Source organism: Canis lupus, chromosome 30 (genome assembly GCF_011100685.1).
Source record: "Canis lupus familiaris isolate Mischka breed German Shepherd chromosome 30, alternate assembly UU_Cfam_GSD_1.0, whole genome shotgun sequence".
NCBI classification, from domain to species: domain Eukaryota; kingdom Metazoa; phylum Chordata; class Mammalia; order Carnivora; family Canidae; genus Canis; species Canis lupus.
The window spans coordinates 27,837,946-27,863,018 of NC_049251.1; the positions used below are offsets into that span (position 1 = coordinate 27,837,946).

At 45.5% G+C, this 25,073-nt stretch overlaps 1 protein-coding gene and 1 non-coding gene across 6 annotated transcripts in view; both read left to right on the top strand.

The window, feature by feature from the left end:
- Nucleotides 1–24,662, top strand: part of TLN2 (talin 2) — a 428,409-nt gene extending 403,747 nt beyond the window's left edge. For 3 of the 5 annotated variants that reach the window (XM_038580602.1, XM_038580603.1, XM_038580604.1), the window contains 7 exons: nucleotides 571–676; nucleotides 1,532–1,656; nucleotides 13,317–13,442; nucleotides 15,677–15,739; nucleotides 15,834–16,016; nucleotides 19,016–19,141; nucleotides 20,616–20,744. In XM_038580602.1, coding sequence (XP_038436530.1) covers nucleotides 571–676; nucleotides 1,532–1,656; nucleotides 13,317–13,442; nucleotides 15,677–15,739; nucleotides 15,834–16,016; nucleotides 19,016–19,141; nucleotides 20,616–20,744 — 858 coding nt within the window. Of the gene's footprint in view, nucleotides 1–570; nucleotides 677–1,531; nucleotides 1,657–13,316; nucleotides 13,443–15,676; nucleotides 15,740–15,833; nucleotides 16,017–19,015; nucleotides 19,142–20,615 lie in introns of all 5 variants that reach the window. The other 2 variants (XM_038580605.1, XM_038580601.1) reach the window with 1 other exon arrangement.
- Nucleotides 5,229–5,313, top strand: MIR190A (microRNA mir-190a). The gene has a single exon (NR_049461.1). It is a non-coding gene; the product is annotated as a microRNA mir-190a (primary transcript).
- Nucleotides 24,663–25,073: the final 411 nt, after the last annotated feature.

Consider the following 25,073-nt stretch of genomic DNA (forward strand, 5'->3'; position numbering starts at 1 on the left):
CCTTGAACTAGTTTGAAAGAAGCAAAATCCTCAAGACCTCCCCCCAGGAGAGCTTGTAGTCAAAACTGTGAAGATGGATTATTCCTTCAGGAACAGCCCTCTGATCAGTTGGTTGCTCTCTTGGGGACTTTGTCTCTAAGACCCCACCAGAGTCACATACTCCTGGTCCCACTGTTATGTTGTCACAAGTACCAGGTGACCTGTAACTTCAGGGCTTCCACGTTCGCTCAGAATGTTCTTACACTGTGGGTAGTTTTTGTGTGCAGGTGTTTGCTTTATGTACACATGAAAGTAGAAATAAAAGACGAGTAAGGATCTCATCTCACTTATGATCTTTGGGGAAATGTGTCAGAACCTTAAAGAAACTCCTGGATCCCAGCTTTTCATTTGTCATGTGAGGCAACTGAAGGCCAGTGAATCTTATGTGATTTCCCCCAAGTTTCTGAAGTCACTTGGTGACAACCGAGTTGCAACTTAACACTGGGATGGCCAACTCTTCATCTACCAGGAAGAGTGTGTTTTCTGTCAGAACGGCTACCATCTCTCTTATGCATTTGTCTTCATCCATAGATCCTTCAGAAGCCAAGCCCAGAACTCAAGCACCAACTGGCTGCTTTCTCCAAGCGCGTTGCTGGCGCCGTGACTGAGCTGATCCAGGCCGCAGAAGCCATGAAAGGTAGGCCGCATTCTCTTGTGTCCAGACAGCACTAGCACAGTGAACTGATCAGAGAAACTGCAGGGCCAACCCGGGCCTTTTCTTGGCAAATGCAATCAGAAGGAATACAGTGAGGTACTATTTTTTTTTTTTTTTTTAAGCAAATGGGAATAGAGTTAGATTTTCAAAGTTATACCCTCCCAAAGCAAAGCTTTTTTTCCAGTCTTTGTGAAGTACTTAAATGATATAATCCTTCTAGAACTGCTCACTTCTCTAAAGAGTCTTGCTGTTTATTTTTATCTGCATTTTCATTCCTCAGAATATTTATCCTTGTTCAAATGACACACTTCATGTTTAGGAAACGATGTTCTCTGGGTACATTGATTAAACACCCCTTCACAGTAACATTAGAAGCAGTCCCCTCATCAGAGAAAGGTGTTCTCACCAATTTCCCTTCCTTTGAGCTGAGGTGAATGGCTATTCTCTTTGAGTCCTGAGAGAAGAGAATGGCAAATCTGTGTGGTCCGCATAGTCTCAAGTCTTTTGAAAATGGTTTCTTGCATTCATGAGCTTTAAGTTAGAAATCAGAATAAGGCTTGAGCTGGCCTTGGACCATGAGATCTGGATTTTTGAAACTATCACTGATGACTGCTCCTGTGGTAGAGCTGTATCCACAGCTGACTTAGAAAAATAGGAGCTGACAGGAGCTCCCCTGTACCCAGCTGATCTCTGTGAGAGCTAGAGAAGACCCCTTAGGACCATGCAGCAAGTAGGCTTATGGAGCTTCCCTACATGTCAATCCAGATAGTGTTTGTAATGAAGCCAGTGCCCTGCAGTCACAGCTACCAAGAATGACCCTCTTTGGACTGATTTTAGGAACAGAGTGGGTGGATCCAGAAGACCCAACCGTCATTGCAGAAACAGAATTACTGGGGGCCGCAGCATCCATTGAGGCTGCTGCTAAGAAGTTAGAGCAACTGAAGCCAAGAGCAAAACCAAAAGTGAGTGTCCATGTGTGGCTGCTTGTCTGATGTCACTAGGTCTTCCTGTAGATGGCTGTGAAATGGAGCTCTGTGTGCCACAGGAAGCTTATCTCCTCTGTAGTTAGACTAGCAAGCTGCAAACCTGCTCTACTGGCCTAGCACTTTTTTACAGGGTATAGAAAAAAACCCACGTGTGGATCCTTCAGGTTAACCACCAGAAAAATATCTTTGGGTATCCAGAGGAAGAACCCAGGCATTTACAATCTGAGTTTAGTTTCATTATATATAATAAAGCAGGTGTTGGATGCTTACTATGGAAAATTCCTGTCACTGAACGTGATATCATCACCCTCCAATTTTCTGGTTTCCATAATGTAATGCAAATAGCAATGCTGGGTCTCTCCTTCCCTTAAAATCATTGGAGGACAATGTGTACCTCAAAAGTGGACCCTGTGGCATGCTGGAGGCTGTGGTGGGCTGTATGTTTCCTTCATCTGTGTTTGTCATCTAGATAAATGTTTGAAACTTAAGATCATGAGTAGATACTAAGATTAACAGCCATTTAAAGAAATATTTTAAGATTGGGCAGTAGAGAGGACAATTATTACATAAAAGGACAGTGAGCTAGTGCTGTCCAGGGGCAAAGCCCAACTTGTTAGGACACTTTCCTGTCACTCCACCCTCCATGGCTGTCTTCAGTCAGAAGATGGTGGGACTAGAGGAGGCCTCTTTTTCTTTCTATTCAAGCAAGTCACTGCAGGTACCTAAAACCTCCCTTTCCTTCCAAGGACCCACATACATTTGGAAGTAAAATCTGGGTTTTTCGCTTCAAAAAGGTTGGATCAGATTAGGTATACCTAAAATTCTACCTATTTTATAAGACCAAAGGATGGAGCACTAGAATACACCACACCACTCAAAAGCAGCGCCTGGGTTCATGTAGTATATAAAATAGACATGAGCTTGTAGTACATGTATTAAGCTTGGAAACCTTCTCAAAACCATGAAATTCTTAGAGCCAATCTCCAATCTCCTAATAGTTGCTCTGGACTTGGTACAGACATTCTTTAAATTTCTCATTAAAATGTAATTTAAGAGTTATGGTTTCTGATTTGGGGGGTTTACCAGGGTTCTCTCCACTAGCTTCTAACCTGAGGGCTTTATGTGGTCTGAGATTGTCCAAGTTGTTCTGAACAAGCTTAAGAACTGAGTGTGTATATAGCGGCAACTCCCATTTTCTGTGTCTTTATTTCTGCTTTATAAACCAAGTTAATTGCGAATGGAAAATTACTTTCAGCTAAGAAGCAAGCAACCATTGACTAAGATTTAGAGGCTTTGTGCATAATTGGTTTTTACTCTTCCTCTCATCTGATTTAGCACAAGTAGCCTCTCCTGGAAAGCTTTCATCTGCTAATGCTGAAGTCATGTCAGTTGGCGCTCTTCTGGAGAATTAGCCTGGTGCTCATGTAATATTAGCACTTCACCAGATTCTGAGAGTCCTATTTCAATCCCTCTCCCTTTGTCCTTTTGCAGGATCCCTTGGAGCTCTGTCTCTGAATCCTAGTTGCCCTTTGTCCAGCCATTATTTATCTTACAATTCTTGAGCTGAAAAAAATAATTAAGGCCCTACCCCATAGGATTGTTGTTACAACAATAAAATGAGATAACTTAAGAACACAGTGCCTAACTTAATAAGCAGTAACTGTGTCGCCATCACTGAAAATATACTTCAGAGACTTTTATCTACTACCTCCTAGGAGAATGCCTGCAATAAAAGTTACTCCATAGATCGACCAGCTGATGGCTTGGTGGGGGGAGGGGGGTACAGAAAACAAACGAAAAAAGACTCATATTGATTGAGTACCTAATAAGCATGTGCCAGCAGTCTTCTAGGTGCTTTGCATGGAGTAACTCATCTGGGCCTTGCAACAAGTCCACAAAGCAACATGTATTACCATCCCTGCTCTATCCATGCAAAATACCTTGGCAGAGTCAGATGGCTTGACTGAGCTGGAAGCAGGTGGGCTCTGGGTGGCAGATCTTTGGGTCTAGTCAGTGTCAGGTTGGTGTAGCCCCACAGGGGATGTTTTGGTTTTGCCTGTACTCTTTGAGCTGTTAATGCTACTTCTGGGAATCTGTGCTGAGGAGTAAATCCAGAGAGAAAAAAAGCTCTATGTGGGGGAAAGAGCTGTTCCTTATAGCTTAATTTGTAGTAGGAAGAAGTTAGATGTGACCTGAGTGTCTCCTTGAAGAAAAAGTATATGGCTATTGAAAATAATGCTTGATAGAACTGTGTAGTATGAAGAAGATGCTCAGGGATAAATGTAAAGTAAAAAAACAAAAAACAACAGGATACAGAATTATGTGCTCATTACAACTCTGTAAACAACACTTGCATATGAAGGAGGCAGGTAGGGAATGTACAAGTGTGACTGTAGAATTAGGGGAGCCCTGTGTTTTAAAATTTTATAAAACAATGTTTTAAAAATAACAGCACTTAAAAAATGAGTGATGGCTGCTGAGATGGACCAGTGAGCATTCCCTGCATTTCCTTGATCATCTAGCCTTTGTATTTGCACTGTGGGTCTTTATACAAAGCCAAGGAATCCTTTGGTTAAGGTCAAAGTAGACATAACTCTTGATTGAAGTCCCTTCCTTGGGGATGCCTACTTTAGGTCCCTCCCCTCTTCATATTGGGAAGGGTGCTTGGTACCTCCTGAGTGCCTTACAATGACGTGAGGTCCCACTCCACCCAATGGCCAGAGGTTCCTGCCACATGGATTATATTCTCTATAAAACTGTTTTAAAGAAACCATCAACCCAAACCATGGTTTTTGCCTGTGTCAGATTACCATCTGCTTTGTGGAAATAACTACATGAACTAAAATATCTTCCTTGCCTTTATAAAGGAATTTATTTCCCCGGTTAAAAAAAAAAAATCTCCAATCTTAACACCAAAATTGACCAGTCTTTGTGGTTAACTGGTTCTCTCCATCGCCCTTCCATAACTGAAATAAATAAGGAATCCTCAGGATACTATGAATAAGCATTTGCTATCACATTCCTACCCCTATAACTACATACAACCACACCAGCTCTCAGCATAGAGTAAATAATGCTTTCCTTTGTAACCAAGGAGCATTTATACTGCTTTGAAGAACAGTGTTGGGGAAGGGCCGTGGTTTTGTTGGTTTGTTGGTTCAAATTATTTTGCTCACCGCATTCTCAGGTCGCCTGTCTTAAAAGTAGAATGCTCCATGGTTTATGAAGATGATTCCTGGTATATTCCCAGCTCAGGCCCTTAAAATTTAAGCACCTCTTTTTGCCTAGAATCTCCCACATATGAATAACAAACTCGCACTGTTGAATCCACTGTTTGCTTGGGAAGATGGCTTAAAGGCAAAAGGGGAAGGTCGGTGAGCTCTGGTGCATGTGCCTCTGATGTTGCTAATGGCGCCGCTTCCACACTTCCAGACGGCCAGTGCTCCACAGACAGGTGATGAAGTTCCTGCAGTGGTGACCGCCCCCTGCATCTGTAGCCTGCAGTACGGTGCCTATTCTCGAGCCCAGTCAAACCTGGATGCCTTTTCTGCAGGCCTCTGTGTGATATGTTTGATATATTAGGTTGTTATTTAATCCAACTATATATCAAACATATTCCTACAGTGTCTTGCCCTGTCTCCGGGGGTTCCTAATATAGTCGATAAGGCAACAGGAAAGAACATGTTAAAATCACAAGCAGATTTAGAAGATGGAGTGCTCATTCCATTTCATGATGTTATATTCCATTTTTTTTCTAGTGTTTCAGACCTGTGTCAGTATTGCTAGATTCCTTTGTTTGTTGTAGAAGCAAATCATGATTATGGATGTTTTCATAAGAGCTTGAGATATTATGTATAGCTTAGTTTTGTGCAGTAATGAATCCTTAAGGGATATATGCTCAGTGGAAAAAAAAATGGGAGATTCTAGACCATGTGTGCAACATGGGATAAACGTCAGGATTATAATCCCCAAACACATCTAGACTTGGCATTTCATCTTAGTTCGCTTTTGCTCTGATCTTCAACTTAGAAATTAGTAATTTTCATAATCAAGTTTTCAGCAAAAATTCAAGCACAAATCCACTCTAACTTTCCCTTCAACCAATAGCATCAAATTGTATAAACCGAATCAGCCATACCAACTGTAGGAATGGTGAGTCACTGGGCTTTATATAAACCTTGGTTAGGACTAAATGTATCTAATAAAGATAATGTAATGCAGACTGTACTCTGTCTGTTGAATTTCCTGTAATTGGTTAACTGGTCAGTAGAGGTTGATAATATTTAGAATAAGCTGACAATCAGAAAGTAATTCCATAGCCTAATTGGGTGCAACAGGAAGTTTAGGATTATGAAACATTTTTTTTTCTGGCACACAGCAGCCGCCTTTGCTTGGCTTTGACCTCCTCCTCCTAGAAGAGCCTGCAAAGCATGTGTGAGTTCATTCTGATCTGTTTCAACAAAAGACTGTGAACACTGCTTTCTGGAAAAAGAACTATTGTGCCGGTAGCTCAGTCCTTTGGAGCAGAGAAGAAGCACTCTTTTAAGAGCACTTTTGTGTATATGCATGTAAGCAATGCCCCCACACAGTTGGTGAGACAGTGGTTTGAACAAATGGGTCAGGAAAGCTTCCCCTGGTTATGTCTAGAAGCCATCTCCAAGTTGCTTGCCACAGTGAATGCATAGTGACAGGTCACAGCAGCAGCGAAGTGATGGCACAGGGGAGGGAAATACAGAGTTGGAGTCCCAGCCACTAGAGCGATAAAGTGGAACCTGTCCCTGGGATCCTTCTCCACTTGAGAACAGATCAGTAAGTGTATGTCAGCAGGAGCTCTTTCAGATGGTTTGTAAGATGCTGCCAAAATCAATGCCACCTTCAACACAGCCGGAGAACAGTGTTTGGGGGTTTGAGTCCAGTTAAAGTTGCTAGACCAAAATGACAAATTGTCATGGATGAGAGACAGCATGTTATTATGAATAAAGGAAAACGCAGTTCAGGGGGCCTTAAGGTGAAACCCATTTGTTAAAACTGATAGGATTTTCTTGTTTCTTTCGGTAATCTTGCTGTTGGCCAGTATGCTGTGCTGCTTAGCTGAGGGGATGAGAAAAGGCAACGGATATCCAGGGAGGATTAGGAGCAGATACACCATTTCTGTATGGCTAAAGTGTGGGCTTTGAGTTCATCTGCCACTAGTTGCTTCCAGTCCAAGAGATGTAAAGGGTGTGAAAAGCAAAGGTGTGTGGGGAACTCAGCCAGTTCATGCTCCCGGGTGACTCCTGTCAGTGTAGAACAGGAGGTCTTGTTGTCAGACCCTCCTTAAGTACGTAGAGGATTCATAGCAAAGGAGCTTATGATGTAGTGAATGTATCCAATCAAATACATGAAAGCATTCCATTATCTTTTTTGTCCATGCTTCCTAAGTAAACATCCATGTGGCTTTTTTGAAAGCATGATTATCTTTAAGAATTTTTCTGCCAAACAGAAGTAGCAATTAAAAGATCATTTCAGTGGTATTACTTCTCACCCCCAAAAAGAAACCTAATAAAACAATAGCTACTATGAGAAAACCACACCTGAGAAACTGTGCAAGCTCGGACCTTTTCCAAAGGATGCTGCGTGAATATGCATTCATTTTTTTATCTGGGTACAAAGGGTGGTCTCTCCCCAGGTTGCAGGCAAAATCATTTGGCACTGCTCTCTCTGTCATCCACTTTGACTGTTCATTGTTTCTCTATGACTTTCAAGAGGACGAGGCCAGCTGTCCAGGTTTGGCCTCTTGGAAGATCTTCCCATTTATAAATTCCCATTTATAGTAAGGGTGGTGGTCCTAAAGACAACCCACCCATGGGGCCTCTAGAAGAAAAGTTGATTTGACTCCTACACAGTTGAGTCTTCGAGTACAGGCTAAGATCTCCCCCAAGGCACCTCTCAATTCAATACCAGAAGCAAACTGGTAGCAGCCAAACTCACTACAAAAAAAAAAAAGGAGAAACATGGCTGCCTTTCCACTCAGGCTTCCAACTGGCAAGAAAATGCTTCACTGGTGTGGTGGGAGTGCTTGGTGCTGGCCTTCTTTTTTCCCTCAAGGACGTTTAAATTATATGCAAAATGTCCACACTTTTAAGAAATATATCTAAAAGGCTTTTTTTTTTTTTTTTTTAAGTTTCTAGTGTGATATGACCTTGTTTTGAGTAGCAAGTATTCTGCAGGACTTCCAGTAACACAAAGCGCAGCTTCTAACTGGAAAGATGGTACCATTGAGTTGTGATGTGGTCCTTGTAGCCAGTTGTGAGAGGAATGACCACTGTGTTGAGTAGCTCACAGCAAGGCAGTCCCTCAAAGGAAGATTTTAGGGAGGGAGGCAGACATCAGGGCAGCGACCTTCAGGCCATCTCCTATTTGTGCCTTCTGCACCACACCTTCAAACTCATTGGGGAAGGTGCTATGGGGATGTAATTCACAAAGAAATGGCCAAGTAAAAGGATCACGAACAAAAACGTCCTTCCTCTGTACGCCATATGCCCCAGACCTGTGAGGGAGGAGGTTGGCAAAGATGCTGCAAGGGGAAGGCAGAGCTTCTCCATGAAGGAGGAAAAGAAGGAAGAGAAAAAAAGTAGTGTCTGCTTATTTTAGTGAGTACCTTCTTAACAAGGAAATGTATAATTTGGAACCGTAACATATCTGAGATAAAGGACCCAGAGGCTTGAGATTCCTCCTTCGGTTACTGACAGGAAACTGATGGATACCTGGAGAAAGACAATGAATGCTCGAAGTCACGTGGTCAGAAAGGGTGGGACACCCTTGTTCTGGAGAACCCAGATGGCCCATCTTCTGCTCAGGTGTTGAGGGAGAAGCTGGAAGCAATGCCAGTCTGTGGTCTGTTATCATGTGTTACCTGACACTTCATTCATCTTCGGTTTATGGTTTTTATTTCTAATTATTTTAGGTTATCATCAGAACTGATGGTTAGAACCTTTCTCCAAATTATGAATGCAAAATGGTCCAGAGAGAAAAAACAGACTAGCTTAGCCCAAAGTCTGAAAAACAGTTTTTAAAAACACAAGAAAAATATGTATAGTAAGAGAAGTAATAGTGAAATTCATTGCTAGGAGTTATTGAGCATCTACTATGAGTCAATATTGCTCTAGTATATTTATACTTTACTTATAGCACCCCTATCAGAGAGGTAGGAGGGAAGGCTGGTTCAGAAAATGAATGAGTTACTGCAAAGATGATGTCCGCAGAATCCCTAAAAGGCAAAACACAAATAAGGAAAGGCCTCCCCTTTTCCCTTCCCTCTGTCTCTGCTCCTACCACACTCCTACCCCAGAGGAAGTCAAGCTCCTGAGACATTAGACCGATGAGAGCAAGACAGGAGCCTCATGTACTCTCCTGAGCATACAAAGCCGGCAGCAAGGGAGCCAGCCCAAAATGTCCCTTCCCCAGAGGGACCTCAGCAGACCTCTCACTTAAAAAAAAAAAAAAAAAGAGGAGCTCTGCAGGAGATCACTGGAGAGGAAAAATAACAGCAGAAGGGTACCTGGACCTTTCTTCAAAGGTACCAGAAAGCCAAAATGAGACTAAGTCCATCCTCTGCTGAAGCTTAGGAGGCAGTCCAGAAGAGACCACTGCGGAAAGTTGATGGTGAGCTGGCCAGGGGCCTTCTGACAGCAGAGGGGAATAAGGAAGGGGGCAGTGAACAGAGGACGAGAGGACAGATTCAGCGCTCAGAGGCTGTAGCTGAGGTGTTCATGGAGCAGAGCAGATTCTTGGTTGGCACACTCGGTACTCTTCCCCAGCGCTGCTTTGCTAAGAGAGCCTCTTTGCAAAATGCTGGAAATACTGTTTACTTCTGTATATGCATACAGAAATGAACCCCTCAACAGACTGTAATGCAGGTTAAGGGGTGCAGGCAGAGCGGACTGGTGACAACCCATAGCCTTACACGGGGCAGGAGCCAGCACATAGATGTGTGCGCCTTCCTCCCCAAGGACCACAGAATAGACAGTTACTGATGTGGACGCTTCCTCGATGCGTTTCTCCTTCTGCAACCATGTCAGTTGTCCTCTGGCTGAACTCTAAGACTTGGGAGACTCATTGTGAATGGATACATTCATTCGGCAAACATTTATCATGTAGTCTACACTGCCTGATTGTGTGCTCGAGAGACCACATCAGTTGAATAAAACACAGTCCTTGCCCTGGAAGAGTTGACAGGCTGGTAGGCCTCAGTTCACAGGGCTCTGTTTTCCTTTACCCAAGCCAGCATTTCCCATGGAGTAGTCTGCCTCCATTAGAAATGGAGATTCCCAGGCCCCCCTGCAGACCTGTTGAGACACAGTCTGCAGCTTTAACCACATCCTCAGGTGATTCTGAGCCAGGGCATTTTCTTCAGTTCACAGGGCCCTGGGTCTCAGCATCCTGCAGGGTCTCCTTATGGCAGCTCCACATTACTGCCCTCATTATTCTCCGTCTCCCAGCTACCGTGGGGCTTAGTCTGTTGATAAATCCTGCAGTTTCACTGTGATCCTTTTCTGTAAGAAGGTCCTTTGAAGACCAAACCCATTCTGTTTCCCTCTTCTTCAATGTGGTTGAGCATGAGCCGCCTTCTCAGTAGCTCTAACTGCCCTCCTCCCTGATGCCATCACACGTGCTGGTGAGAGCCAAGCAGACCGGCAGCACTGACAGGGACACTTCAACATTTCCAAGTCTCCTTAGCTTGGGGAGAATCCCATCTTGTAGATGAGAAGTTGTGTATGGCATGAGAGACACCCAGTGATGGTTTATTTCCAGAAGAAGAGAGAGGGGGGCATTTAATCTTAGGGATAAACCTGGTATACAGTGTCTAAACATTAGCCCTCCGGGGACGCCTGGGTGACTCAGCAGTTGAGTGTCTACCTTGGGCTCAGGGCGTGATCCTGGGGTCCTGGGATCAAGTCCCTCGTTGGGGTCCCCCCAGGGAGCCTGCTTCTGCCTCTGCCTGCCCCCCCCCACCATAAATAAATTTTTTTTTTTAAATTAGCCCTCCGCTGTTGTAGTCCTCCCACTCAGCTTTATTAAGCCTTTCTTGGGAAGCTCTCTAGTACTTTTTAGTCAGAGCAAATGTCTCCCAGAGATGAGGCTTTGTGCCATGTCCATTTTATTTTTTTATTTTTTTTTTAAATTTTTATTTATTTATGATAGTCACACAGAGAGAAAGAGAGAGAGGCAGAGACACAGGCAGAGGGAGAAGCAGGCTCCATGCACCGGGAGCCCGATGTGGGATTCGATCCCGGGTCTCCAGGATCACGCCCTGGGCCAAAGGCAGGCGCCAAACCGCTGCGCCACCCAGGGATCCCCCATGTCCATTTTAAAGCATAGAGATGTTATAGAAAGAAAACAAAAATTCATCAGTGGGCATTTATAACAGTTGCCATTGCAAGAAAAATCTGTGGGTGTCAAAAATATTTCAAAACCAAATATCTCTTTCAAGTATGTGTTCTACAAAACTTCAGGGCAGTGGAAGACGTGGGACAAGCCTATAAAGTTGGGTGGAACAAGATGATTCTATCAGATTTATCCATGCTGAGAGCATTCAATTTTAAGAAAATCACATTTTTGTGGACCCCAAAATTTGGGAAATCAGAAATCTGATGGGGTACTCCACCCTGTCATGTGGACACACCCTGGAGGCCACCAGAAACAAGGATCTGAGACACAGTAAGAAGCCACCATGAGCTTCCGTGTCCTCTGCCCCAGTAGAAGGGGCTCCCTTTGGGCTCAGAATTTACATGATTTCCCTGGTGCCTTAATCTGTTACATGCTTGAGTTTCTTTTGTAGAATAAGTTTCCAAAAAAGCTCTTAATTCAAGGTCACTGAATAGATATCCATAGGTATCAGAGCCTAATGCAATTTCTTGGAGCCTATCTATTAATAGTACCTCTTATGCCAGAGTGCCTTGTAATTGTTTTTCCATTTCAATCAATCTTACACTCCACCAGTACTATAAACTCCCCTACTTCCAAAATGAATCCACTGCAACTGAACCCATTTCTGTCCTGAATGCTCCCAGAGCAGGACTTTGTCAGATAAGAATATGTGTCTTCTGTCCAAGAACTTCTAAAATGCTGGCATCATTCATCAGATTCACTAGATGTGCACCGAAATGTTATTTTGATAACATGAGTTGTAAAAATAAAAATGAGTTCGGGATCTCTCCTAGTTCAAGGTGCAGCCATAATGAATAGGAACTGGAAAAAAAAAAAAAAAAAGTTGTATCCATCCTCCGTGATATTTCATATGGGACGGTTAGTGGCCAATTCTGAGCCTCTGACACAAGGTGAGGCCTCACTGATGCCCCAGGGGGTGGCCAAGCTAGTAAAAATATGTCCTTACAGAGTCAGAGAGATTGAGGTTTAGATTTGGTTTAGAGTCTTCATGCAGCCACATGACTTTGTCCCAACACTCTACCTCCCTAAGCCTCAATTTTCTCACTGTGAATATAAGAACGAATATATAGTTTAAGATTTGTTTTTCTCTTGCTTGGTGAGAATTAAACAAGTAACTTACATGGAAACGCCTAACAAGAGACTTGGCACATAGTAGGTGCTCTTAAAAACCTATTGCTATTGCACAATATTACAGATGTACTTAATGACGCTGAATTATTCCCTTAAAATTGGTTCAAGGGGTAAATTATGTATTTTAACACATGAAGAAAACTATTGCTATCCCTGACCATCATTGCAATGCCTGAAAGGTACCAGCCACATCTTCAACCTTCAATAATCAAAGGGGAACTTAACCTTACTTAGATTCACAGAACATGAGTGCTAAGGGGACCTGGAGGGCATCTACTCTGATCACCCCAGAGTGATGCCCCATCCAAGCCGGCTCAGGACCAAGGTCCTTAGACTTGTCACACTTACCAGAGCTTCTCCAGCTTCCCAGATTGTTCTGGCAGCATGGGGCACGGTACTGGTGAACTTAGAGTAGAGCCCTCGTGTCCTGACAGCACCTGCACAGGGGTGGCCGGTTCTCTTCCCCAGGTGGAACCAGACCCCAGGTTTTTGATGTCATGATGCCTCACTGTTTTTCCCACCCCTGGTGATCTGTGGTTGGTACATAACTCTCCTTGCCCAGCCACAGAAAGTACAGATGCTATTTTGCTTTTGTTTTCACCCAAGAAAAATGAGGCTTTTCACAACTCGTAGCCACTTTTTTCTTTCTTCAACCCATTTTGGAGTTAAGCTCTTGGAAGAGTGTATCACCACCCACTCTTTGGATTTTAATTATTGATTATTTAAATTTTGGTTATTGATGTTAATGGGACATATTTGAGCATATTTTATTCACAGTGAATTTAAATTGTCTGTATAAAGATTCTGCTTTGGAAAAATAGTCTGTCTTAGAATTTCCTGATTTGAAATTTGTGTAGAATTGTCATTGCTAGCAGCTTGTACCTTTTAGAATCGAGGTAGTGGGAGGCAGCAGATGGAGAATCATTTTGCCAGCTTAGGCCTCTCTACCCTGGGTGTGGTTTGTCAGCATAAAAGTCATAACGGATGAAGAGCCAGGTGACCAAGCAGTAAGTAGTTTGGCAAAAGCACCCTTCGTGGATGTGAATGGCATGTGACATCATTTTCTTCTGTTATAGCAAGCAGATGAGACCCTGGATTTTGAAGAACAGATTTTGGAAGCTGCTAAATCCATTGCTGCTGCCACAAGTGCCCTGGTCAAATCGGCCTCGGCAGCCCAGAGGGAGCTGGTGGCCCAAGGAAAGGTGGGTAAACCTCGCGGGCCAGGTGCTGGAACGTTCACACAGTGAGAGCCTCTGAGGGCCGAGGAAAAGATGTGGAGGCTTGTGGCCTGACCTGAGGAAACCAGTGCTGGGCCTTCCCTCACTGACTTGCCCATCGCTGCCCCATCTGACTGAAGACTCTGTTAGCTTAAACCCGACAGCCAGAATGAAGGGTTTGGCTTCTGGGACTCTCATCTGCTTCTTGTTAAGGAAAGCATCCTGTTCCAGGCAGTGATCAGGGCCTGAACAAGACATTTCTATTCCCACTGTATGTTAAGCTATTTAGACATGTAAACTGTCATATTTTCCTAGTGGATGACTACAGGAGCACCATTGTCAAGGGCTTCGTGGTACAGTTTTCCAACTCCAATGGCTCAATCCATTTGTTAGGACTGTTGAGCGAAATGCCATCTAACTCTGCAGTTAGCATTTTCCTGAGCCCATTGATCAGAAGGCCAGTCGGGTTTTAAATCTGAGATCTCTTTGATCTGCCTCCTCCTCAGTCACCTATTCCATCTGCATTAGCATGAAAGCATAGTTCTTTTTCAGTGACCCAAAGGATTCATTAGTATATTAAACTTATACTGCATATGGAAGGGTCTTGCGGTCTAAAATATTCCACGTGTTGTTCCCATATGCCACAGAAGGACCCCATCCATATTGCCTCTTGCAGAGAGACTATCAGATTGAGAGGCACTACAGAAATCTGTGGGTCTGGGGAGTTGGGTCGCCATAATTGTCAGTCACTTCTGTTTGATATTAAAAGGCCTTTGCTGTCAGTATACAGGTGGACAAATAGGATTGTGTCTTGACCTAAGAACTTGTAATAGAGACAGGAAGTTCTGCCCAACGAATGGCCATGTATATTCCTCTGCGAAGTCTCTTGTGAGCTAAACCTTGTCTTGATCCAACCCACATACTTGGGCTCCTCCTTCTAAACCATCGTGTATTATATTGTTCATTATTAACATATGTATTCCTGTCTCTCCGCTGACGTGCAGTCCGTCCCTTTGTGCTTTTCACTTACGCCCTGTGGATGTAGCAGAGCATGGAGCTTATTTAAGTACTTGTCGACTCATCAATATGTAAAGCCTAAAAATGGATCCTTAAGAAGAATATCCTACCTAAAAATTTCAGTCTCTTGATAAAGGGCCGACTCTGTGCCAAATTGCTAGTTACTGAGAGAATTTAATTTGGTCAAGCATGTGTGGAATATATTCAAGCATTGAAGAGTGCCTGGGGGGCTCAGTCGGTTGAGCAGTCTACCTTTGGCTCAGGTCATGATCTCGGGGTCCTGGGGTCTCATCCCACATCATCTCCGTGCTCAACGGAGAGTCTGCTTCTCCCACTCCCTCTGTCCCTCCCATCCTTGTGCTCGCTTTCTCTCTCTCAAATAAATAAGTAAAAATCTTTTAAAAATATATATATACGTAAGAGGTAATAATTGCTGACGCCTAATTTCATAGTCAAGTTGAAGTACTCCTCTCTGATCTCTCCAGGCACCTCCCACCATGTTTAAAAAAAAAAAAAAAAAAAGATTTTCCCTCCCAAAGCCATTCCCTCTTGCATCTGGACAGAAAATGTTTCACTTGTTGCTATAATTTCTAGACAGAAACAGAGCTCATCTTAATACCCAGCTTCCTACTTCTCTCCCCACCCCTGGCCAAATAGTCTGTTATTTTCTTAAGGCAAGGGTCGGCCATCACTTGCACTGAAGGAAAGGCACCAGCTTTCCTTTTTTTTTTTTTTTTTTCCCCTCATCATCTGCCATGAAGTCACAGCATGGCTTTAGGATCAGTAATCTGCAGAGATGCAAGTTTCCCTTGGCCCTTGAAAGCAGAAGCCTCTATGGCTCCTGTGTTTGAACCAGAGAAAGGTCGGCTGAGGAAATAAGCCATGGGAGGACAGCCCCACTCCATCATTCCTGAGCAGTTTTCCCAGAAACACAATACCTAGCAACTAAATGGAGGCCACTCTGAGCGTTTCAGATTAAGTCCTCGGGGCCCAGAGGGAGCCCAGCCAGGATGTGCTGGCACAGTCTCGGAGTGGCAGCATCCTGTGCAAGAAAGGCTGTTCCATTCTCATGCTGGTGGTGCTGCGTGTCTGATGAGGTGTTTTTCTCTCTAGTTCCAGAGTGAGGTAGAGGCTGAGGGGCTGCAGGTCCACCCTCTGCACCTTCCAGCTCTCAATTCAGATTTCTACACTCCACTCTCTAGGTGGGTTCCATCCCTGCCAATGCTGCGGATGACGGACAGTGGTCCCAGGGACTGATTTCTGCCGTAAGTCACCTCTTCCTCCATCCTTCCCATTTGGGTTTTGGATCCCCTGAGGGAAGTGTGGGCCTGGGGTCACTTCTCCATCAACTGTTTGCAGGCCCGGATGGTGGCAGCTGCAACCAGCAATCTCTGCGAGGCGGCCAATGCCTCAGTGCAGGGACATGCCAGTGAGGAGAAGCTCATCTCATCCGCCAAGCAGGTCGCTGCCTCCACGGCTCAGCTGCTCGTGGCCTGCAAGGTGAAGGCCGACCAGGATTCAGAGGCCATGAGGCGGCTACAGGTAATGGTCACTGATGCTGGTGGGAAAATACTCCTGTTGGAGCGGGTAAGTGTCGCCAAAGGGGACAGTCTCACTTCCTTGGCATGACCCACCAGGCCTTCCATCAGCCCACTCTGTCCCACTTTTCTCATGTCCCGTACAGCTGTGCATCTCACACCTGCTGCCCCAGCAACCCAACATTCTCCATGTCTGCCTTCTGGTCTCATGCCTTGGGGCCCTCACTCACCCCAGAATGTCCTGGCCCTCACCACCAGCCCCACCTGGTGATCTACTTGTTCTTTGGGACTCATCTCCAGAGTCCCCTCTTCTGGGAAGCCCTCCCAGACTCCTGCAGAGTACCACTCCACTCTTATGGCTACTTTCACCTGGTACCACCACATTTATTTTTAGATCAGTCTTTGACAAGACTGTGAACCTCTCAGGTATAAGCACCACATCTTTATCTGCGTATCTCTCACACTGAGATGGTGCCTGTTCCAGTGGGTCCCTCATCCACTGTTTGCAAAAGAGAGGAGAGGAAAGGAAGGACTGAGGAATTCCTATAAGACTAAGAGGTTTCCCAGAGCCCAAAGAACATGATCATGATGAAGGTTATAATTGAATCCCTCCCAGCACATATGTTTTCCTGATTGTTTTAATTATAGAAGCATTTTAAACACATTGAAGGAAAGGTTTGAATGAAAAAAATCACATAGCCTCAACCTCCTCAACGTGTCAAATGGTACCATTTTTTTCTCTTCCTGTTTTTATTTCTACACAAAATAACTGTCTACTTGGCATCATAGCAAGAGACATCTGCTTTTTTTTCCCACTTAACATTTTATCATACACACCTTTTTACTTGAATAAAAGGCTTCATAATTTCTCTATGCAAAGCTAACTGGTCCATTCTTCATGAGCCTCATTTTGAATGATTGCATGATATTACATCACTTGATTATGCCAGAATTTTCTTATACATTGGATAATTTGTTTCCAATTTTCTAGATTTCTTAGATATTATGAGTGTTAGAATGCAGACTGTTTATGTGGCTGAAAAAAATGTTTAAATGCCATGAATAAAATCATAAATGACAGAGATATTTGAACAATTTCATCAACACTTGGAACTTTTTTTCATTTTGAAAGTCCTAAAGTGTGTTTCTGTTTCTCGGTCCTCCTGAGTCTCTCTCACCCACTGCCCTTACCTTCATTTGACTCTGGGATAGACCCAGGGGGGGAACAGGGGGCTGCATGTTGGTGAATATAGGATTTGAGGAACACTTCTGGGGGAAACATCCTGAGTTAAAAGAGACCCAGGTTCAAGTCCTGCCTCTGCCATATATTAAGTGAGTGATCTTAACACAGATCATTCAAAAATTTCCAGGCCTTCACTTGCCTTGGCTATAGAATAAGGATAGAGATGCCCACACAGCTCTTATCAAAGTCAAGAGATATGATCGTGCTTGTACGAGCTCTAAGGACTTACATGGTCATAGCACAGCATCACTCTCTTTGTGATCATTCCTGATTTAACTAGATGCTGCAGTATCGTGTCTGAGTCCCTTGCAATGACCCAGAGGTTCTCTGGGGCTAGCTCAATCTGTGTTCAAATCCCAGCTCTGTAACGTACGAGCTGCAGGGTCTCAAAGAAGTTACTCAGCCCTGATTTCTGCATCAGGAAAGTGCAGTGGTGACCCCTGACCTCATAAAGCTATTTTGAGAATGAACTTGTCATATAATAATTGGCATTCCCTTCCCATGCAAGCCCTCATAGTTCCCATCAGTCACTTTAGATCACCCACCAGATGAACTAGTCACTTTGAGAAAAACTCAACTTTCTGATGGCTAATCCCCATGCACAAGTCCTTGACTCTGAGGGGGCCTGGGGAAGTAATATGGGAGGCTTCATGAAGCCTTGACCACCAGTAGAAGAAAATACCAGATCTCAGGGGGCCAAGGACAGGTTCCCAGGCTGTGCTTCCTGAGCATTAAGTCAGTGTGGGCAATAGCCCTTATGAAAGATCTCGACTTGACATTGAAAAGCTTTTCTTCTTCCCTTTTTTTTTTTTTTTTTTTAAAAAAAAAAGGTTTTATTTATTCACGAGAGAGAGGCAGAGACACAGGCAGAGGGAGAAGCAGGCTCCATGCAGGGAGCCCGATGCAGGACTCAATCCTGAGACTCCAGGATCATGCCCTGAGCCGAAGGCAGGCGCTCAGCCACCGAGCCACCCAGGCATTCCGAAAAGCTTTTCTTTACCCGTCTCTAGCAATTTCCCCTCCTTAAGCATTTGGCATCAAGTTCAGCTGTGACTCAGAAAATACACCTGTAGAGGCCCAAGTTACTGTGGGACTCCCCACCTTCCCATGCATAGTGTGGTTGTGCTTTCTTACCCTTAATTCCCTCAAGAAGCACTTCAGCGAGCACCAGGCCTGGGCACCCACTGCACCAGGTGCTAGAGATAAAAGGACAAAAGTCACAGCCACTGCATCCTAGTTACTCACTGTCCAGAAGGAAGAAGGACAACCACAAGTGTGGGAGGGACCACAGTGAAGGCAGCGCAGAGCATTGTGGGGAGGTGTGGGTAAGGCCAAGGCAGACGGGCAGAGTGCTGTGTGAGCCAGTGAGTTTGTCTAAATTGGATGGGGCTGAGGGTGGGGAGTAGTTTGTAGACCAAAGAGACAAGCCCTGGCCGTGCTTCTGTTAACAGGCATTTCACATTGCTATAGTCATTTGTTTACATAAGTATAATTCCCCCTCAGAAGTATGTGTTCCTTGGGAGCCGGGAACTCTATCTCATTTCTGTGTGAATGACCGAAGGTTAGGTAGTGCCAGTGTTGGTACAGTCGATGGACCGCTGGACAGACAGATACCGGATACTAATGAAAGAGAAATGCTATGTTATAATTGGATGACAAATCGATTCAGAGTTCCATGAACTGTGCTTTCGTGTCTATTCCTGCTGAATCCAAGTTGGCTGTTTCTAATGATATAATGTATGTTTTTCCCCCCTCTCCAGGCAGCAGGAAATGCTGTGAAAAGAGCCTCAGATAATCTCGTTCGTGCAGCCCAGAAGGCAGCATTTGGCAAAGCCGATGATGACGATGTTGTAGTGAAAACAAAGTTTGTAGGGGGCATTGCTCAGGTTTGTGAAGAAATCCAGACAGCGTTACTCCGGACATGGGAATTGTGTTATAACAGACACACAAAGTAACAACGACTGTGACAGGATGGAAGTATATTTCTCCTTGGTGAAACAGCCGGGGTGTGAGCAGCCTGTGGCTGATGTGTTGGTTCCTTTGTTTCTGAGCCCCAGGCTCCCATCTGCCTTATTGCCCCACCATCCCCGAGATACTGATTTGGCCAGTTGGTCCAAGATGGCTCAATATCCACCTTTGCTTCCTCTCACAGGTCATTGGTCAGGCCTTCGTCACGTGGCCAACCAACCCAGCTGCAAAAGATGCTGGGAAATAGTTTTCTTTCCTGAGGAGCCCTGTACCTAGCCCAAATCAGTATCGTGTATTCAGGGATTCTGGGATAGAAAAGGGAAGAAGTGAATTAGAAGGCAGCAGTATTATCATTTAAATAAAATGATGGATTTGGCCCTATAGAGAGAATGAATAGTAACCCCTTAACAGAACTTAACAGAACCCCTTAACAACTTAACAGGAGACGGGCTTCTGACTTATGCAGGATTCCATTCTTGTGCACGGTAGTGAAGAGCAAACTTCAGGAGATCAGGGCTGCAGTTTGGAATATGTGTTGTTATAAATCCGTTATACAAGATTGGTTTTCTTAGCAGTGCCAGGAAGTTACTCATCCCCATGCCTTCCTTAGCTCTTCCTGAGCCATTCCCTGTGTTTGGAAATTTACTGGATACATTTTTACCGGGATCTATTTCTTGATACAGTAGCTCCATAAGAAGTTCCATGACAAGGGTCACTGATCAAATAAGTGTGAGAGATCCTGCCCTCTGTACCTCCACCTCCGACTATCACAGTGATCATTAGCCTAGTGAAGGCTCTGAAAGGTCCACAAGAAAGAAATCCATTTGGCTTTCTTGAGCACAAACTTATCTTTTTCACCTGATATCTATTCACTAATATTCCTCAGCTTATATCTTAGAAGCATGAAACAAAAACATGAAAGCTATCAAGTGGCTAAGGACTCCAACTCTAGCTTCAAGAACACTTGGACAGGTCCTGCTCCACTAAGTGGATGTTCAGGGAAGTAGACCCACCTCTCTCAGCTCCAGGGTCCTCATTGGAAAAATAGGACATGCAATAGGAACAACTTCACTGTGCTGCCACAAAGATGATGGAACAGTCCACGCAGAGCGCTTACACCAGCGCCTGGGGCATAGTAGGGATGCAGTAGATGTTTGCTATTAAATCAGTGGCCAGAAGTCAGCTTATTTTCTTGGGTCAACTGGGTCATTGGTCTCAAAACCCAGAGTATGGCCCAAATGCTGGTCTCCAGAGCTAGGATACTTAGTCCCGGTGTATGGCTGTGATGTCCTATCGCAGAGGCACTGGGCGTTCATGAGATAAGCAGTGGAGTTGGAGAGGGTGGTTTCCTGAAAGTTTTTAGATCCATCCAACTTGTTGCTTTCCTTCTAGATCATTGCTGCCCAGGAGGAAATGTTGAAAAAAGAACGAGAACTGGAAGAAGCAAGGAAAAAACTGGCCCAGATCCGCCAGCAGCAGTATAAATTCCTACCCACTGAGCTGAGGGAGGATGAAGGCTAAGGCCAGAGCCAAGATGGCATGCCCCAGGGGATGGCTCTGCGAGAACTGGCCGAACAGTGTTCCTGAGACACTGGGCACTTACCTGGAAACTGCCCGCCTCCCCCTGGGGCCAACCCAGAGCCCTGCGTGCTCACTCACGTCTCTGTCCTGTAGGGCACCGGCTGCATGATCGTGATGTCACACGGTACAGTGTCCCACCCACAGCTCCTTCGCCACCTCCCCTCATGCCTCACCGGATCTCAGGAGAGAGGGGCGCACGTTTCGTGAACTGTTACCAAAAAAGAGAAGTCAGTATTACGTCGTTCTCAGACACTTTTGTTTTTGTTGGTCTTTCTCTAGGCCCCCCCCCTCCTGGGCCTTCTGGGAAATTATAAGAGGAAAAAAATAATGGCTTGGGGAAAATCGTTGACATCCTAGATATTATCCTCCCTCTCAGGAGAAGATGGAAGCTGGAGTTGGACACGGTTAATAGAAGCCAGAAGCATAAACCAGTGTGGACTCCAGGAGGACAACTCGGGTCCTTCTGTGTCTCTAGCACTGGCTCACCCAGAGGGTAGAGAATTCCTACTCCCATTTGCACGCTTTCTTGCCTCCGTGTGTAAGCTCCTTGTACAATCTAGACCCATCTTGTATTCTGTGGCCCAAAAAAAATGAACATTTATTTTTTCCTCCATAATCCAAAGGGCAGAAGTATGGGGGACTGCCAGGGCTTGGTAAGCAGGGGTGGTAATAAAATGTGTGGGCTCCTTACTCTGCAGAGCTGTTTCAGTTCATACAAATTCACCCACACAAACCCACATCCTCCAGGTGACCCTTTGCACAACATCCCCCTCCTAAGCATTCGAGGTGGGGACTCAGCTAGAATAAAGCAATTCCCTGGTGTCTCCACCTTCCTGGTCCTACATTGGCTCCTCTGCTCTCAAAATGGTTAGCTTTCAGGATCGCAAGGCATCTGTTTCAAAATCTGTCACCTGTCCTGCATCCCAAGATGGACATTTTTTTCTGTGTCTTGATACTCTCAAAATCTAGATGCACCCTACAATCAATGTGAATCTTTAACAAGATAGTTTTGCTGACTCTTGTGTCTTATGAGTAAAGGCACGTGGTGTTTCCAGAGTCTGTCTTCTGGATGCCACACTTCCTAGATTTAATTTTTCCTTTCAGAGCCCCTCCCCCATTTTTAAGGGCATGGTAAGACCTTGAATTTACCTTTAATCTGAGCCTTTAATCAAGACAGTACATGAAGGACGAATGACTGGTGGAATAGGTCCTAATGCCAGGTAGCCAGTGATTTGGAAAGAATTCATGAGGGGAAGACAGTGGTAATGGAGGTACATGGGTTTTGAAGACAGCCATCCTCCTGCTCTGCAGTGACGTGGTGTCACATCTCCTTTCTCATCCACAGAATGGCTTCAGGATTCCACCCAGGGTAAAAGTGGATGCTTTGGTCCTCAAAAGGCACCACTTCTTTTAGGCCTCGCCCCATGGTGCTGCTTCGGGAGACTCTAGCCCATGTTGTAGTTTTAAAATCTCATTAAACTTAGGACAGCACCCCATATTTATGAGAGACTTGTAAGTGCTACACATAGAGATGTTTTTCCAGATAAACAGGCAGTTAGAGAAGATATAGTGCAAATAAAAAGCAAGTGGGAAGAGTATGTAGGGGATAGGGGTGGGGGGGGTGGAGGCACCAACTCTGAAGAGGAGGGAGCCACAGAGCCCTGGTCTCTCGGAAATGCCGGCACACTCTCGGCTCTCCCCGAGGGTAGCTAGTACAACCCTTCATACCTGCCCTGGGATAAAAACTGAGGGCTCCATGGATGGACGGGCACAGGGTGCCTTCTGAGGCTGTTAATCAGACCTGAAGGCTCAGAGTCAAGGTGTGCTAATGGCCTCATGTAGCAGCACCTGGGGAGCCCCTCCTCCCTGTGGCCCACCCTCACTATATTCTCTTCCAGACTATGAGGTTGCTTCTCCCCTTGCCCATGTCCCCTGTCCCATCCTGGCATCCCGGGAGCCGGGCAGGTTTGGGCAATGAGTTCTCTCTCCCTGCCTCGGAGTGGTTGAAAACTTCTACCGCACTTGACACAGCAAAACCTACCAAGACAGGCCAGAGGAGAGGCCTGTCCTTGATGACTTGAGAGAGCAGGCATGGAACAAAGTTTATTTTTGTAGGACCTATGTACATATGCTCCTGTCTCGAGTGTTCTGCTGCTAGGAGCTGGGGGAAGTCGGTTCCCAGTTCTCACTGGGCATGAGGCTGGTTTTTCCTCTATTCCTTTCCTTGTCCACACTGCATACGTGTATGTGAATGGCCTCGTGGCTGCCTTGGTCTTTTCTCATGTCATAAATTGATTGAGAACTGTGCTTTGAGTGTTATTTAATAGGCACGTGACCCCAGATGGCATCAAGGGGGCTGCTGGCTCTTCTTCAAAGGGAGATCATGCAGATAGGAGTTGCATTTGGGGTGTGAGCTTTCACTCAGGAGCGTCTAACGAGGAGATGGTTTCAAGGTAAAAATGATGCCAGGCCTGGAGCATAGTAACGTTTCTCTCCATGTGAAGGGAAAGCAGGTGTGGGCTGCCTGAGGGGAACTATCACTGGGCTTCAAAGCCTTCAGCTCATCTTCGTGCTTAGAAGCTTCTCTCTTGGAAGGTCAAGAAAGGAACCTGAACTGACTTCAGAACCGCTCTCAGTGATGTGGGAGCCTCAGTTTTGCTTGGTGCTGCCCTTTAAAGAGCTTTGGGTAAGGATGCTTAAAGCCACACTCAGTTAAGGACCAGCCCTTGTTCAAATTCTGCCGGTGTCCCAGCAGGTGTGGCGATGGTGGTTGGCGTGAGCGGTGTCCTGAGTCCTGGGCAGCTGTGTAGTCGGGTGTCAGGGGCCCTCAGGCCACCTGCAGAGGAGCCACATGGCCTTGAGGGAGGAGCCACCTGAACCACAACAAATGCTTTATCACAGCAAACTCTTTGGGCTCCTCAGGGATCTCCCAGTGTGCTGCTTGGGTGTTTCATCGGTCCGTGAGTTTCTAGTAACCAAAGCCCGTTCCTAACTTATCAATGTGTTAATACCAAAATTCACCACCCCCCAAGAGAGTGAACCCCACCACCAAAGTGATCCCTGGGCAGGGCAATGGTGGTGAGCCGGCTGTGGTCTCCACTCCTGGGGGACTAGACTAGGGGTTCTCCTCAACAGTGAGCCCTACAACTCCCCCAGCTCTGAGGTTCTGGACTGTGGCAGGGCCTCTGGGGGTTCTGGCCTTGAGACCCCGGCACAGACTATGAGCACGTTCAGCTCTCAGATTCCTGGAGGAAGTGTCCCCTCTGCTGACCAAGGGAGTAGCCACCTCTGAGACTCTTCGGGGTACCAGGGAGCTGAGGGTAAACACATCCTTCAAGCTAAGAGGCAGTAGCATTCAGAAACCCAGAGATCCTGACAGCTGTGCCAGGGGCTCAGTTCCAACTCCCCAAGGTCTCTTCAGGGTGGTGGCCTCAGGGGGAAGGTGTCTTTCACCCACAGGGCCCCCCAAGTAATGACATTTAAAAGTCCCTGAGACTACAGCTCCATCTTTCTGAGCATCTTCTTGGTATGTTTATGGTCATTGGGAACGGGCATGTGACAGAGCTTCTGTTGACTCATTTAAAAAAAAGTGATGAAGAGACATTTCTGTAAAAGAGTTTGGGCCGTGGCCTTCCAGCACCCCCGTAAGCCACCAGTGTCTCAGTCACCCTGTCAGCTTTGGCATCTCCTGGGTCCACAGAGCACGAGGCTGGGTTTCCCTCGGCCACCTTCTCACCTGGCTACAAAATGTAGAAGCAAACAGGAAAGTTAAGCTCTGCCCCATGTCATAATGTCTTTATTGATCTGATCGCATAAATTATTTTTTTTTAATTCACCAGAAATAAACTTTTAAAGGAATGAACCTGTGTGAAAGTCTCATGGTAGTGGGAGGAAGGCAGGGAGGGGGGAGGAGGCAGCAGAATGTGTTTTTGTCACGGGAAAGAAATCCCACCTTGAGCTTAACCTGACTGGTGCCAGAGGAAGTGTGTGCGGGCGCACATGACCGAGGTGAGGCCGCGAGGACCGCTGTATTCCTTATAGCTTTGCTGACTCCAGAGAAAATTCAGAGAAATAGGCCATAAGTAGGAAGAAAGGCTTCCATGGCACGGAGAGGAGAGCGGCCAGGAGCACAGCACGGCAGTCCCTGTGTCAGGCTGGAGCTCTTGGAATTGTCATCAGGAGTTTGGGGCTTGTTGACCATGGGCATTACCTAGCTGGAAGGTCGCACAGCTAAGCACAGGGTTCGTATGCTGCTCTCGGGCCCTGTCG